General features: G+C 37.0%; 1 protein-coding gene across 10 annotated transcripts in view; it reads right to left on the reverse strand.

Annotated features, from left to right (window-relative positions):
- The window catches only part of Klp31E (kinesin-like protein 31E), a 124,035-nt gene that overhangs the window by 93,094 nt on the left and 12,847 nt on the right, over nucleotides 1–18,094 (reverse strand). For all 10 annotated transcript variants that reach the window (XM_065225185.1, XM_065225187.1, XM_065225182.1 and 7 more), the window contains one exon: nucleotides 1,627–1,832. In XM_065225185.1, coding sequence (XP_065081257.1) covers nucleotides 1,627–1,670 — 44 coding nt within the window. In that variant the 5' untranslated portion in view covers nucleotides 1,671–1,832. The remainder of the gene's footprint in view (nucleotides 1–1,626; nucleotides 1,833–18,094) is intronic.

Below are 18,094 nucleotides of genomic sequence, written 5' to 3' on the forward strand. Positions count from 1 at the left end.
CGGTCCAGAAATCTTTCGGCTTGAAGTTTGTTTCGACTTCCCTGGGATTCATGGCATAGAATTTTATCAATTAATAACTGCTGAAGCACATCTATAACAATAAGTTGAAGCGTAAAAAAGCCTTAAAAAAGAAGAAGATATAGTCCATTTCTGAAATACAAGATGGCCGTTTTCATTGGCACCTTACTATACATTCTGCAGTGTATAGAAATTAATGAGCAAATTTCACTATTTTGATCATATCTCCAGAACTAAATGTCTGATTGGAATATATTGAATAGAATTCTATAGCAATAAACATCACAAAATGGGTGTGTGGTTGAACTAAACCCGATCCAGTAATCGCGGAGAAAAGTGTGTGACTCACTCACTTTTCTCCGCAATTACTGGATCGGGTTTAGTTCAACCAGACACCCATTTTGTGATGTTTAGTGCTATAGAATTCTATTCAGTATATTCCAATCCGACATTTGGTTCTGGAGATATGATCAAAATAGTGAAATTTGCTCATTAATTTCTATACACTGCAGAATGTATAGTAAGGTGCCAATGAAAACGGCCATCTTGTATTTCAAAAATGGACTATATCTTCTTCTTTTTTAAGGCTTTTTTACGCTTCAACTCACTTAAAGTGAGCCTCAAAAGTGACCCTCAAAGTCTTGCATCGAGCCACAGATATTCGAGAAAGACAACGTGACAAAGATCGTGCTGAACTTGATGACCAATGCCAGAACAACTAAAAATATTCGAAGAAATGGTGTTGACAACTTCTCAAACAATTTATGTGACATTTGATGGTCAGTGGGCAAGTAGACTATCACAGTTTTTGTTTCGATATACGTTATATACCACAAAAATGACCGGTCACAGCTTTACAATCTTGCACACGCAATTATACCCGCTGCCTAACACCAGTCTTTTTCATACCGCGTTTTATGCATGTATTATATAGAGATAATACCACAATATGAATCACCGTTCGCGAGGCCACAAGTTCATCCCCAATTATTTAGAGATAAAAAAACCGTCCGACATTCATTGCGAGTTGAGTGTCGTGATCACCCGGTGACTGAACATAACAAAAAACAAAATCCCTTCACCAAAACCACAGACGCTCGTCTCGCGTGCGTTGTTGTTCGTCGTTGGTATGATATGCGAGGTACACAAACAACCAACCAACCAACATCCCATTACGTTATCTAATAGGTGGGGTGGGAGAATGTGAAAATATTAAGTGTCATCATCTCGAATCTCGGCGGAAAGTAGCTTTGCTTAAATAAATGTGTATGCCTTGATGTGTTCACAATGCAAGACTTGCAGCTAGTTGGCGGCGCGTGAATGTCAATAAACACGTTTATGTGAAAGCATGGTCAGAATATGAAATGTATTCTAGCCTGCATGCGCTTCCTTCTGCCTGTGAACGGGCATCCGGAAGAGGCAATGATTTAAAGGAAATGTTCTAAGCCTTGCACACGGATGGATTAAGAAGCAAATAAAATAATAAACACATTAAATCATTAAATCGTAAACCATACACGGTGCATAGTAATATCCGTCTGGCGAGCAGTCGCAACTACCTGCCAGACAAGCAATGGTAAGTAAACATGGATTTGTGGAGATTCTTACCTGACGGCAACCCGAACAGATGATTCCTTATCGTCGTCTGACATCTTGCCACCTTTGAAGGTACGCCCTTCGTGTTCGTTCTATACTATTTCTTTAGGTGGTTAAGCAAATATTTATTCATCCGACGTAATTTCCAGGAAAAGAAAGAGAATAGAACTGAGCAAACGGTGACAATTTAGATATCCTTTCTCATGGAGAAGAAAATCCTGCAATAAAAAAAAGACATAATACACATTAGCATACGTTGAGTTGAGCAAGTAAAGTTTCACAGATTAAACAATCGGTTTTCCCAAACAGACCACCTCGGTTAACAAGTAGAGGCCCAACAACAACATCAGCAACAGCAACCACTCTCTATTTGGTTACAACAGAAACCGTTTTGTTGCAACGAACAGTTTTTTTTTGCTTCGCCGAACTCGAACTCAAATTGCAAGGTTTGCCATGTTCGTCAAAATGATATTTGTTTCGTTTGCCATTTGCGTTTCCCCGTTGAGTGTTGCATCAAAAATAATAATAGTGGGTACGCGAACAAGCAAGTGTGCAGCCCACATGGCAAAACTGCCAATGCGAAAGTTTAACATTCATGATTTTGTTGTTGACAAAGTAAAGATTCGTTGAACTATGATGCTACCTGGTACTGTTGTATTATATTCAGGAAAGTATTTATTATCTAATAGTGTTGGTATACACAGTAACACCCAGTAGAGAATTGTGAGATTCAATGACAGATTTGTATAAAACAAATACAAAACCACCGGAAAATTTACAGAAGATGCCATTGTTTACGTTCGCGACTTATGCCCTTATGAAAGGTCACTATCGAATTGCTCGTTAAAGAAACGACTCAACTTGCTGGTGACAGCTTTCGACGGGTTAATCAAGGCAATTTTTGCGTTTTTTTTAATATTTTCGGCGTTTTAAGGGTAATATTTGTGGTGTTAGGTAATTTTGTCGTTTTAATGCCATTTTGCCATTTGTCGATGCTAGATAATTTTTACATTTTAGGGACCATGTTATCGATTATAGAACTCTGTGTTTTCGCACATCAAAGATATTATTTTTTTAAGCTTTCAAGGAAAATTTTACGGTTTTGAAGCGATTTTAGATAAGTTCAAGACCAACAATTGAAAAGGTCGAAACTCCATTTTGTAAACAAACCTTGTAAGGCCATTTTGTCGCGAACCGAAGTCCACCAACGCAAACCAACAAAATAAACAGGTAGGGGATTCTCTTCTACCCGATTGTGTTTTAGGTTTGCCAATGTAGGTTTCGGATCGCGAGAAAATGACCTTACAAGGTTTTTTAACTAAATTGAGTTGAGGCCTTTTCAATTGTTGGGAGTTTTTTGTTGTGTTTTGGGACTATTTTAGTATTGTTGGGTCGCGAGTTTATGGAATTTCTCAAAGTGGGTCGCAGTCAACGAAAACCAACCTTTTCCGACTGATATGTGAACCTATGTGAATAACAAAACGAATTCCAATTGACCAGAGCACTTAAATCTGCCCATAAGTTGTCTACCCTACTTCAACTTCAAGTAGATACCAACCCGTTTGACCTCAACTGTTTAAACGCGGGAGCTGAAATGACGACTTTGAAGGAGCAGCCGCCCACTACACGTGTGCGTTTTCGTGGTGCTGTTGACTGATGGCAAGCCAACCTGCTGCAGCACTGCCGGTGGTGACAATTCCCAGTAACAACAAACAAAGGAGCTTCATTTGGGTATCTATTTGTTTGTTTTTCTTTATCTGTGAACTCTCGTAGCTGCGTATATGCGGGAAGATATTATAGAAAGAAGTATGTAGGTACGTGCGCTGAAGTGTTTAGTTTCAAACTCGTAAAATAACCGAATGTGACAACCGTGAAGCTTCGGTATGGTTTTGAGGAGGTGGAAAGCATGTTGAAATCTTGCTTTTCTGAATGGTTCGCTAGGCAGAGGAGTGAAGGAGTTGAGTGTAGATTTTCTGCGCCCATAGAGGTAGAGTAGGTCACCCCGGTAAGGAGGTCTAACGACGACGACGAAGCCGCGCTGACGATGAACTGCTGCACTGCACTGATCTTGGAATGGAGTTGATTGCTGCTTGTGTGGGAGGACTTGGTATACTTGGCTGATTCGGCGTATAATTGACACATTACTAATTTCGAATGGAGAAAACTTACGGTCGTTAGCGGCTGTATTAATCCGTGCATCATTATGAACTGTATGGTAATGCCAACGAATTTCAGACGTGATGGAAGATGAAATGGAATAATTAGTTTCACACTGGCGGACAGAGTTTAACTGTTCAACTGTTCCAAGAGCAGCATAGGTAATTCACTAGAAGTGACCACCTGTAAGGCTACGCCTAAAACAAAGCAAAAGTAAGAAGTGTTAATTGAATTTTAATTGCACAACAAATTCCTACTGACAGGCAAGACGAAGCATCATCAAGGAGGTGCAAATTTATCTTACTCTCACATCCACCGTTTTACTCAATTATACCCTCCAGATAGGACTAGTTTGTGTGACTTCCAGCGAAGTACGTAGTAAACCGATGATAATTAACAATCTTTTCACCTAGACTACCAAATCGCACCCGTCCATGACGAAGCGATGGAGACCACCCGGACATTGGACACCACGCGACCTTGAACCACAAATGGCAAAACAGCCGATAGAAACCAACACCACGGGATGTTTATGGTCTGGTTAGAATGACACTCACTTCACCATACCTGGCCGAGCCACCAAAACCCGGTGCTGCATCACGATTTCCTCCTATAGAGCATCTTTTTAATCTTACTGACACTAATCACGGATTTATTGTGGCCATTTTACAAGTTGTAGGTGTGAAAGCGTGATTAGCGTCCCAAACGCACGAATGACCACAACGCCGACGACGATGTCCAGCGTATATCAATGGAACAAAGATTAAAGCCTTACTCGGCTAGTGTTCATCGTATCATCGTCTGGCGTATACGCTACAAACGTGCTGCTCGGATTAACACAATTCTGCTCACGATTAAATGGTAATCAATTTACACCGCCAGTCAATGTTGCAGTTAATCAGGATTTTAGTATCTTAACTGCGCGGCTAATAGGAACAATCATTTTGCATGGCTTGTATGTGCTCAGCGGATATGTATGTTCGTAGGTATCAACGACACGGTTTGACCTAACAGATGTTTTACCACCCACGCAATGTCAGCAGGAAGATTCGAAGACTGAATATTTACAGCCCTCCAGTATGTTTGCCTCATAATGGATACACGGCATTAATGCGTTGACTAAATCAAATTTATGCATGTCAGGAGATAACCTCCTCTAACGGCCTACGATGGAAAATTAATAGCTTCGCGCGCTTGGTCAGTTAACAGAAATGTATGACGATAAATAAGGGTTTCACCGCCATTTGATTTACTTCAGCAGTTCACAAACTTCCGTTGATTGCGACTCGCTTGGAGGCGTTTTATAAATTCGCAACCCACCTATATTATAAACAGATATTTAACGGTCAAAATGACCTTAAAAATGCTAAAAACTTTTGGTAGGGATATTTGATCCATCATAGGGTGTGTGTGCCGGTAGTGGAGGAAATAAGACAATTTATTTAGTAAAAAATTAATAGACGATCTGCATACAAAAATTGTACGTCAATTCTGTAGCCTTCAACCTCTATTTTTTTCCTTGATTTGTTTTCCGTTGATCTTGTTTTCGTACTCAGTACCAATGCTACCGACGCCAGGGAGGCATCTCTTACACCTGGACCCTACCTATCGACCCATCAACTCTTGGACCGGGGACTAACAAGCTGAAGGAAGGCGTGATCAAAGATTTTATGTCTCAGACAATCCCGGCGGTGCCGACTGGGCTTGAACCCAGGCCCTTTGGGGTGAGAGGCAATCACGCTTACCACTACACCACGGGCGCTGCAAATCTCTATTTTAATAGGAAAAGTTCCCGTGCAGCTGTCCAATGAACAAGGCTTCAAAGAATCGTCAGTAAGTTTGTCAATGCGCACTCTGTTTTTTCAGTATGTATTTAGCTCATTTTCATTATAGCGATAGATCTTTGATAACTACTGTAGACCTCTACGGTAAAAACTGCAATATTTCAGGTAACCAAAAACAAATTAATCATTCCATTCCAAAACGTTCAGGATTTAGATGAGAGGATTAATTATTTAAAAAAAAAAAGGTGGGGTTGTGTACAAAACACGACCACATGCTTGACGTAGACTACGTTAAGCTGTTTAGTGAACTACTCATGTATTTTTTCTGGATATGGATTTAAAAGGGGAATTCAGTTATTCAATTTCAAAGTCAGAGCGAAGGTTGTATACCAGTTCTCCAACTGTTAAATGTATTGATAGTAACGAAGGCAATTCAAAGCAGAAATACATGGGCATTATGAGGATACTGTGAAGAAGTTTCTAGAAGAAAATAATCCAGAGTAGGTATTTTCGGAGAATACTTAGAATACACTATAAATCGAATTACATTTAAATGACAAAAATAGGAGATCTTCAAAGGAATTCCAAGACAGTTATGACCAGGCATGGAAAATCATTTGCATTCATTTCGAACATTCATTTACATTCGTTTGGCACTAACTTTTTTCATCAACAGAATTCCGTAAAATGAAGTATTAAGCTGTTGTAAGTTTTGATATTAGCTGCAACTTTTGTCAACAACTCAAATCTGTATTTCTTATGCATGACGACCTAGAGCGGGTAGAACTTGTAGTTGTTTTTCAGTGAATATAATTTACTTTCATTAAAAAGCAATGGTGGGTTCTGTTCGCTCTGTTCCATCATGCGTAAGAGATACAGATTTGAGTTACAGACAAAAGTTGTAGTTAATTTTAATACAGAAAAAAGTAAGTGGCAAATGAATGTAAATGAATGTAAACGATTTTCCATGCCTGGTTCTGACTAGCATGCCCAACAAATTTTGAGGAGAAATTAAAAAAAAAATGCGAGGAGAACTGCAAGTGATATCTTGGGTAAAATTCAAATAGAATTGTTGATTTAATTCAACAATAATAATTCCTGGATTGCTTAGGAGTATTTCAAATTCTAAAAATAGGAAAAGATTCTCATTTTTGCTCAATTTAGATTAATGAAATTGATTTTTAATTCAAATCAATACTCTAAATCCACAAAAACGTATGACCAAGTTGTCTAAATTCTGCGACTCTTTTAAGGTTAGCCCTCGAACTACCGACTGGGTCACGACCCACAGATTGTTAAACAATGAGTTGCTATATTTAAGTTTGAAGTAAGAAATTCGATCGGAAGGGAATCGAATTCCGAGAATAATTTCAACAAAAATTTCAAGGGAATTTCGAGGAGTATTCTAAGGATATTCCAGTGATATTTTTTAGAAAAATCAAAAGAGAGGTGCAAATAGTTTATGAGGAGCGTTTCAAAGAATTAATTAGAATTCTAGGCAGAACTACATAGGAGTTCCTATGGTAATTCCATAGCAATTTCAGGATAATACTTAGTAAATGCTGAGGAGAACTCCAAGTTCAGGAGTTCTTTTCAAGGAATTGCTAGAATTGTTAATAATATAAAGAGCATTACAGAAGAGTGAATTCAGAGAGTGTGATGCCAAAAATTTTTATGGTATTATGGAGCAAACTATAAGGGAATTAAATTTTCCAGAATTCCAATTTTCTTCAGAAAATACTAAAAAAAATTCTGTAAATAGCTCTTAGAGCTTCAAGATGATTAAAACATATGAACGATTTCAAGAAGATTCAGAGATTTTAAATTAAAATTAAATATTCCGAACATGGCTGCATTTCCAAGATTAGGGAACATGAGAAGTTTTCAAGTGTTTAAGCTTGAACTTAATCAAAAGAAATGTTTAAGACTTCCTTATTTTAATTCTAGGATTCTGGCACTTTGAAAATTGTCTAGATCTTGGGCGGTCAGAACTTTAAGATTTTGATTTTGTATGATATCTTAGACATAGTAAACATAAGTAAATGATAAAATTCAACTTTTAATGATAATGATTATAAAACTGTTCTCTTAAAACTGATTGTCATGTCTTAAAATCATTTGTGGACATTTTTTTAAATTAAAAATAAAATATTTACTAACGCAATTAGAAAACAGCTTTCTAATGAATATGGAAATTTTCCGTATAAGTTCTGGAAGAATCTGTAAACCTTATGAAATTTTATTAGGCAAAATGCGTTGAGTTGAGTGAATCACCGACGCCCCCATAGATGCTACGGAGTTGGATAGTTTGGTAGGAGATGGGTTAGGATTCGCTTAAGCAGGCGATGCGACCATAGTAATTGTTTTGTTCTCGAGGAGCTTGGGAGTAAACCAACGATCTTCTACTCAGTAAGCAAAAGCGGCAGCCGCAAAGCTAGCCGAACTCTTAAATTTAAATTCCAATCCTGTTTAAAATAAAATTAAACAAACAATAAGGAACCGTCTCACCCGAATGATCCAATTTACTCCAGCCATGTGTGATAAAAACACTCATGCACTTTGGGGGGCCACTTCTGAGGAAGGTCGATAGTCGTGGAGATTAATTCGCACTCGCCGACACAAAACTAAAAAAAAAACTCGATATTGAGATAAGGGAAATGACGGCTTCGGCATGACAGACTATTTTCGGCAACCCAAATTGAAACACTATTTTCACTGGATTTTCTTACGAAAACACTTCGCTGAATGCGTGCAAACGATTCTTTATGCTTTCAGCTTCAATTTGACTATATTTTTACCACTGAGAAAAAGCAATCTAGCAGGGTTTTCTTGAAATGAAACACACGCACTACAAATTGTAGCTGATTTCGAGTTGCCGATAATAGAACAACAGATGTACATGCAGTTCAAATGGAACGGTTGCCGAAGAAAAACAGGTTGCCGACAATACTCGCTCTCACTAGAGAAGATTGGAGCTTTGTTAAAGCGTTTCAAAACAGTTTTTGACAATTCTTTCGACTGAAATTGTTAGAGCAGCTGGCAGCAAAAGATTGTAAACAAACCAATACTGCATATGTGTGCGTTCCATAGAGAAAAAAGGCTATAGAAAGAAGGTCGCTGCTTAGGTTGCCGAGAAAACGTAAATTCCCCTATATATTCCTGGACCAGTTACCCCTGCTCCTACACGATTGTTCAATCTTGAACCGTCTGTATAAAAAACAGTTGAACCTGGACTGATGTTTGGTCCCCCACTTTCCCAAACATTACGATCAAATATGGCTGCTTCCAATCAGTCTTCATTTTTAATTACAAGAGAATCAATATCAAACATCTTAGCATCTTAATTCATATTTCAAAATATGTTGCCATTAATAATAAAAAAAAACTGAACTGTTGGCATCACGGCCCGATAGTCATAGCAAGCAAGCACGTAATTGGTTCATTTCGATCAAAAGCTTGATCAATTTTCAATTAGTAAAATATTCATAAATTACTATACAATTACAAACAATTCTTACATCAAATCTGAATCAAATGGTGTGAATTTAAATCCAACCATAAATGACCAAGTTATAAACGTTTAAAACCTGCAACTATTTCGTCATACAATTGTTCATATTTGCTCCCCCGTTTAGTCCACAAAGACGTAGTCTTACGCCAAAAATCCCCCTACGTCAAAAATCCCGGTGGCCACAATCGACTTTTTCATAGTATTGATCATATATCTTGAAAGGAATTTTTATATTTTATCATTAAAATTCTAGGATTTTCCGGTTTCTTTCCAGATTGAAGACTTCAAATGTTTTATAATGTTTTCAGAAAATTGGGAAAAAAATATAAGTCTTGAAAATTTACTTTGGATCCTGAAAACCTAGTCTGTTGAACTAGATAAAAATAACTAAGCAAACATTTTTTAAATCTTTTACTTATAAAAGTCTATTGAAATTTACTTTATTCCCTAGGCTGAAAAAATGTTCAAGAATCTGCGACTAAGATAAATACCAAGAGGTACCACAAAGCAGGGCTAAGTTGATCAGTGGGGTGTAATTAATCACAGAAGTTTCTCATTATTTTCGATCAGATATGATTTTTTATGTTGAACGCTGTAGAAATAAGATACTTTCCTACGCCCTGAAACCAGGGTTGTTATTTTCTCACACATTGAGCGCAAAGGGCAAACTTTATAACTTAGCACATTGAGGAGAACGATTGCACAGCTATATGAAAACGCATTTCCATTGAAGCAAACATAAAACGAAATGGAGGAAGAGTGATGGGCTTAGATAAAAGTTACTTTCCTCAATATGCTCTTCAAATAAGAAGCTTTGAGTTTGCTCCCAGTGGGCGTATGAAGTGGAAAAGTAGCAAAAGACAAATAAAAGAAAATTACAACCAGGATTCGGACCAAGGACTCTAGGATCCAAAGGCACGTTCCCAACCACGCTGGAAAACCGTGATAAACACCAAATATGAAATATGCATTCATTGACTTATCGCATCAACGCATCAAGAGGAACGAAATGCGGTTTCCTCAGTGTTTTGCACATCGAAGAGGCCATCCGAAAAGCCGTTCTCAGTTTTAAAGAGGAAAGTCGAAACCAAGCGAGAAGAGCGCATGGTATCGAAAATTTAGTCAAGTTAGAATCTGGAATAAACAATTAAAAAAAAATCTGCTTTGAGGCGGATCTATTCCTGTCTGAAACACTAAAACTATTGCACTTGAAGAAGGATGATGAACGATATTAGTGACAAAGTACACCTTCCTGATCAACTCTACTCTTTTATATGGAACTCAAGATCGAAGAAAAAGTCGGATATACGTAAACATTCAAAGTTCTGGAAAACTGGAACATTTAAAAAAGAAATCCCTCGAGAATGCTTATGAGTATTCCGAAGGATTTTTGAGAACAATTCCAAGTAAATTATTCACTAGGCGAATCGCTAGGGACTTCTGGGGGACGGCCTTGGATTCCCAGGGAGTTCTGACTAGAATTCCAAGCTTAATTTGAGAAGAATTCTAATAGAAAAGAAAGGATGACCATTGAAACGCAATATTAAGGACAAGCATATCCTTAACAGGAATACAGAAGAATTTCAGAAGTGAGTTACAAGGGAATTCAGAGTTCGAGATCTGAGCATAATTCCAAAGGTGAATAGAGGAGAGTTTCATGGACATTCTTAGGAGAGTTTCAAGCACATCCAATGAAATTGTGGGGAGAGTTTCAAAATAATTCTGAAAGGAATCCAAAGGAAATCCCATGGAGAAGTTTAAGCATAATTCTAAGCAAATTCTTAAGAAAATTAAAAAAAATCTCGAGCAAAATTGCAAGAAAATTATCACACATCAAATTATCGGATACGTAGAAAACAGTGCAAAATTTGGAAAAGAAATTCAAGATGCACTGACATCGAAAAAACATAATTGCACACTCTATTTCAAAACTAATTTTTGAACTAATTTTACACTTAGCCAATAACAATCCACACTGATCCACATTTATCGTTCTACATGTTCTATAATATTGGGTTTCATTTTGATCTAGAAAATAATAAAATCTACTTGTAGTAGTTTCTTTCACCTATGTACCTTCAAGATTCCATTTATTGATATAACGTACGTAGATCGAAAACGGAAATCTACTATGATAAAATTACACAATTTCACCGTATGGCTTTGCTTATCATCTTCTCAATAAATCAACGAATTAATCAAGTGACAGCTATGAACAACTTTGCAGAAGTTGACTTTGTGCAAACTAATTGAGCACATTTTTAAGCACTTATCTTTTGTGTTGCCCAACACGTTCTTCGAATTTGTAAACAACTCAAGCGAACAGAATGGATAAGCATCGCTCCCACCAGGTACGTTACGTTCCATAAACCATTCAGAAAAAATATTTCCTAACAACCATTTAGACCCGTCCGATTCATTACGTCAGTACGTATTTCATTTCCATATCTTTTGAAACAGTGATTTATTACTGACAAACCCATTTTTAGCACGTGCGGTCGGTTTCAAAAGCAAGCGAAACCTTTTAAAGGGGTGACGGAATAAGAACAAACAGATGGCTTAACCTTCGTTCTTTTTCCTGTAATTATACTTTTGCACTGAAAATACCCAAATAATGGCAATCGAATCGATACCGGCTTCCAATCATCTCCGGAGAGTTATTACAGTGGCAGTACTTGGAGCATCATAATTCACCATAGAATCAGATTCAATGGCTACATCCTCCACATGGCAACTGCACTTCGAGCATACACCGCGCAGTTACGAAACAGCCGAGCTCTTTTGCACAATAAAGTGCCCAAAACCGAACCGACACACGCTTCAACACACGCCTGCGGCTATCGAAAATTGACTTGCAGAGCATTTTGTGAAATTAGCTCCTCACATGCCATTTATTGGTAATTGTCTGCTGCGCCTCCGAAACAGAAAGAAGCTACATCGTACGAGCTAGACTACATTGTATAAAGGTATAGCTGTGCATAAATAGTCCAATATGCCAAATAGGTGTGCAACTGTACGATGTTGGACTGATGATGGAGGCATTTTCGAAATCGAACCCGAGCCTAATTGGCTTTCTGTAACGGTGTACGGATTTGATCGGGAAATTACATTAACTGGGATATTTAGTCACATGGATACGCAGGTTAATTGAATTCTAACTAAAAGCCACAGTACAGAGGATCATAGTACCCAAAATTGGCTCCCAAAATAAGACGCTTGCAACTGATTCAGCGCAGTTTTTGAGGACGAACCAAATCTACGTACCTACCGAACTTCAAAGTACTCGCAAACAGTTACACAGAAAAAGTTGAAACAATTTTGACCTTCACAAAGCGATTCATTCATGTACGCCGACCCGCACCATAAAAGCCCGCTAGCTAGCAATGATGTTTGTATGGTGCATACCTAATACTAAATAGGTACACCGAGAACATCAAAACCAGAACACTGAAACTGAACACTACAAAAGAGACAGAGTATCTAATGGTATGGTGGGTGAATGGGACTGGGTGTGTATGTGCAAGTAATGTCCGTCTGTATTTATCAACATTGAAAAAGGGGGAAAACTCGGTTCCGTTCTGTAAACAGCAAAAACCACGAACCATAAGCGAGGGTGCATTTGGATTCGGGATGTTTATCTCGGTAATTGTATTTGGCAACCGGAATGGCAAATCGAAGACTGTTGGCTTGACGACTTCTTTTGCGAAATTCACATTCCAATTTTCCAAGCATTTTCAGCACTTTAAGAGATATAAATCATTGGTGGGGCATGGACTGTATTTAGACGACAAAATGGCCGAAAGTTATTATCTTTAGTATGGCTCCCTAAGAAGAATAAGGGAAAATGAAAGAGTGAGTTTATATTGATCTTGAACTTAAAAAATAGAAAAATCGAACTTAGATATACATTAGGGTGGGTCATCATGAGATTTGTTTCAGAAAGAAATATTTTTAATTCCATTTGGAGTTCCAAACAACTATGCAAATTTGGGGACGATTGGGTGTTACACGGCGTCTCCAAATATTGCAAAGTTGTTTGGGACCCCATATGGAACTAAAAAAGGGTTGTACTAGCTTGACGAGATTTAGTTTGCGTTCTTTCTTATAACCTTAATATATATGTATACAAAATAACTGTCAAGGATTTGTGATTAGATTTTTATGTTTTGGATTACGGATATTAAAACCAATCAAGATTCTTGGACATAGAAAAAACATAGAATTTAGACCCTGCATTTAAAAAAAAAATAAGATCCTTGAGCCGTATTTGTAAAATCCCGAACTTGGGAATATTTTCAAGATTCCAAGAGTTAGCAAAGCTAAGAAAAATATCAAGGAACATTGATGAAGAAGATGGGCCTCTGATAGCCTAGTCAGTAAAGGTACGATAATACGAAGCAGGAGGCGACGGGTTCAATTCCTGGCCCGGTCGAGGAAATCTTTAGGGAATATTATTTAGCTTGCCATAAAATCATGCATTGGTGAGCATAGAAAGCTCTCAAATAATAACTGTGGAAGTACATCAAGAACACTAACTACACTAACTAACTACAGCTCTTAAGCTCTCAACGCTCGCAAAAGAAGTGTAACAATTCTAGAATAAAAATAAAAAGATAGTTATGAACAAGATTCACAATCTCTGTTTCAAAAGAAAAAAAGGAAAATCTTAGCATAAATCCACATCATGAGCCTTAAAAATATATCAAGATCTCAGCCTTATTTTGTTTGTAAAAAAAATCTGTAAGTAATTCCTCCATTTATGCGATTAATCTCAGGCAAAGATTCCAGAATATCTATGATAAGGTCTTAAATAAAAAACAACATCAACAAACCTAAGATAAAGGAAATTTCAGCAATCAGATCATAGACAAATTTTCATGATCTCACACTTGGAAAATTCCGGACGATAATTTTTCGTATCTATTTCGGATGTTGTCAAAAATCCTACACAAATTTCATGAAAATCATTAGAATAAGTAATCCCTCGATTTATGTGATCCACGAATAACCAACAAATAAGTAAACCTGTTAACCATCCAATGCCCCATAACGTGGGTTGATTACCTTTTCGTGGTACGTTACGGGATGTAAGATCTACCACCGATGCCTAGTCTTGACTACTTCAAACTAGGGGAACAGGATTTTTCAGTAATCAAAGGAACACATCTTAGTCCTTGTTACTTTTTATGTCTTGTTTATAGTGATAAGTCCTCGGGTTGCCTGGACTGAGGATGATCTTGAAACAGGAAAAAATGAGCTAGTGAGTCTTATCCTATGTGATTCCTAATCTTCTATTCGTTGTTCCCTTGTTTGAAGTGGTTAAGACTAGAGTTCTGATCCATGGTCATTATCGGTGTCATTGCTTGTTTTTGTTGCTAAGGAATCCAATTTTGATTGACAAAGGGGTGCGCTTTTGGAGGGTGTTTCAACACTTCGAAGGGTATAAATAGCGGGACCTTTCAATTAAAATCGATTCCTTGCGATGAAGGCAAGAATGACAACTGTATCAAATCCGAATACTTCATCATTTCTCAATAGTGATGGAGTAACACAACATGCACTAAACTAAGGACACGGGATATACTACAATAGATCAAATTACTGGTCGCAGTGGCTTTGTGTCCGGAACAGAGAAAAAAACCATCCACTCAATAAACCATTTGATTATTGACCAATGCATGATGAACAGCAAATCCCGATTAGCAATTTCCCGGGTTTTTTTTTATGTTGAAAAAACTCACTTAAAACCCTGCACGGGAATTTAACAGGAACCATCTAAAATAAATTTGATATTATCTTTTGGAATCCCTTGAAATTTTTTTTTTTTAAGTCCAGAAATTCTATTCCGATCCTTAAATTCTCTTCGATGTTAAAAACTATTTTTATTTTCAATTTATTCGCTCTAATTCTCCTTAGAATTCTCATGCAATTCTCCTCAGAATTGTCTTAAAATTTGACTCAGAATTATCTTGAAGTTCTCCTCTAAATAGTTCTGAAAATTCACATTGGATTTTCCTTAAAATTCCCTAAAAACCCTTTTCGAGCTGCCTTTGGAATTATCCTCGGAATTCACTTAAAACTCTTCGTAGAATTCCTTTGGCATTGTACCCTCAGATTGTCGATTGCAAATCGATTGCCTTGGAATTTTTCACGGATCCTGGAATCCTTTTCACATTCGTCATGGAATTTTCCACAGAGCTACTTAAACGTGAGGGGCTTTTTGAGTTAAAGTTCATCCCAACTCAATTGGAAATTTTCTCTGAAATACTTTGCTGTTATCCCTACAATTAATTCTTGAATCTATCCTGAATATCCAGTCCATATCCATACCAAATAAAGTCTAAAGATCTTGATTTTTGTTTTCAATGTCAAAAATCTTTTATCTCTTTTTTCTTCGCCCTCTAAGTATTTTTTTTTTTTGTTTTTTGATTTGCTATAGAAATTCACGGGTTTTTTTTTCCGGGGACTTCGAATCCTCGGCTTTTTTATGGTTTTCCAAATTTCCCGGTTTGCTGGTCACCCGATCAATTTCGAGCAAGTGCGAGCAGCGTCATTAAACAAAGCGAATATTTCTGTCAATATCACGTGAAGCCTTTCAATGCACTAATTTTTCTAAATCAATAGCACAAAGATATTTCGGGAAATCGCTATAAATAACGAGTACTATAGGAGGAAGAAGCATAGGGCACCCGATTGAAGTGATATGGACGGCAAGAGTGAGACTGCTGATATTTCGTGGAAAAACGGGTGGATTCTTTTCCCTACCTATTGGGCAGGGTGTCTACTATCTGAAAAAAACACTGGGCAAACCTGGAAAACCTGGAATCTTTAGGACATTTTATTTTACCTGTAATTGCAGTAATTCTAAAGGAATTTTTAAAATTATTCAGGGCATTTTATGTTACCTGGGAATGTAGGAATTTTCAAATTCTTTTGAAGAACAGAATGTATTAAAGTACGCCGGAGAACCTTCGCAAAATTTTTTAAATATTTTATAATACAAACACCTTTATCTTCCTCGTGAGTTACTGTTACACTTTGAACGAAATAATTCTGGAGTTGATTTATCTTCAGTAACAACATAAATTCTTTGGTTTGAATTGTTGTTTTTAAGGCTCTGGGACATGATATTATTTACAGATTTTAAACTAAGACTATTTTTTTGAAATCTTGAACTCAATTAAATCAAACTTGGAGAAATTTAATGCTAGAATCTGGAACTGAAATAAACATTCAAGGCTACGAACATAGAATAAATTCCAAGAACTAAGTTTTCAAATAAATTAGCGCTTGAAGAAGGTTCAAAACTTATGAACTTTAATTAATTATTTTAAAGGGAATTTCCAAGAATCTCTAGGAATAATTTCAAGGGAATACAGAGAAAAACTATCAGGGGATGAATTTTGGCGAAAGTGGAATCTGAGGATTCATTTCAAATTAGTTCTGAAGAACTCCAAATTCGAGGTGAAACGTAAGGAGAATTCCAAGGTTGTTCTGAGAAGAATTCTAAGGGAATCCTGAGTAGGATTTAAAGTAAATTTACAAGAGAACTCCGTAGAGTATTCCAAGGCAATTTCAAACAGTATTCAAGATAGTTCGGGCTAAAACTGCAAATTAATTTTGAGCTGATTTAATGAGAATTGAAAGTGAATTCTAAGGTGAACTCCAAGAAGAATACAATGGAAATTTTTAAAATAATTCAATGAAAATTCTGAAGATAATTCGAAAGGTACCCTTAGGAGTATGGCAAAGAAGATTTAAGGAAAGTTTCAATGAACCTTTCAACGAAGTTTTGAGGTAAATTTCCAAGGAATATTATGGAGAATTTCAAGTTTGTTCCTGTAATCACAGGAACTTTAGAGAACTCAAAGAAGAGATCCTAGAGAATTCTGCAGACCATTTTAAGAAATTCTCATTTAAATTTTCCATTGAATTACTGGAAAACTCAGGAAATTTTATTTAGCAATATGAGTAAAAACCCTGTTGGGGTGCTCTTCACTGTGAAGTTCTTTGTCCAATACATCCACGACGCAAGTCTTCAAGTGATCATCGCAACAGTGTGCTGTGCACCCATTTCGTGCTTCAAAGGTGTTCATTACATAAAAAGCATCGTTTCATTAATAAATGTGCAGTCAATAAATAAGAGCACGCGAAAATCGCACGGCCCAAGCACGAACGCTATATGCGTGGTGAACCACCACACGGCGACAGCTAATCTCGTTCTCGTCCCAATTCAACAGCCTCTCGTCCACCGCGCAATCTATGAATGGAATCGGATGGGTTTGGCAAGTTGAAATCGAGGTCGGTCAAATTTGCAAGTTCCTATCTACTGCTCGGCAAAACCATCACCACCAAAACCAGCACCAACACGCCATTTGCTACTTACAGTGTATCGCAAAATTGAGCGTACACCTGAATGGATAGTTTTTTGAAACATTTTTGGTATGAAGTTTGAGTAATTTTAGTAAAACACCCGATATTCACATTTTTTCTGTGTTGAGCGATCTAGGCAAAAAGAAAAAAAAATGAATTTTTGAATCGACCTTCCCCGATTTGTATGAAACTTTGCGTAATTGTTTGTTATGGGATGTTTTGAATCTTGTATTTTTTTTTTTCAAAATGGCGTCATTGATTTTTTTTTTCTAAAAATTGTAGCACGGAAATGGCGTTTCTGATTGAATAATTGCTCATAACAAACAATTATACAAGGTTTCATGCAAATCGGAGTGAGTCAAGTGTTTCCTATTCGTGATTTGGCGTGGAACTGCTCAAGACCTTTATTATGACTACAAATGAGTAAAATTTCAAAAAGTTTGGTTCATTGTAGGTATATGGAACCTTTTAGGAAAAGGTGTTTCTCTAAAAAAGCTCTTACTTCTTATACACTCAACCAAATAAAGCTCAATACTATACCGATAACCGACAAATGTTTGATGAGTCAGCAATTCAGAAGTCGATCACTTTAAATTGTGGTCGTAGAGCTGTTTTTTTTCTAAAATTTAAGGATAGCTGTGTGCTCAATTATGAG

The sequence above is a fragment of the Ochlerotatus camptorhynchus genome, unplaced genomic scaffold (genome assembly GCF_037179485.1).
Source record: "Ochlerotatus camptorhynchus isolate MF236.1 unplaced genomic scaffold, CSIRO-AGI_Acam_v1.1 ptg000222l, whole genome shotgun sequence".
NCBI lineage: Eukaryota > Metazoa > Arthropoda > Insecta > Diptera > Culicidae > Ochlerotatus > Ochlerotatus camptorhynchus.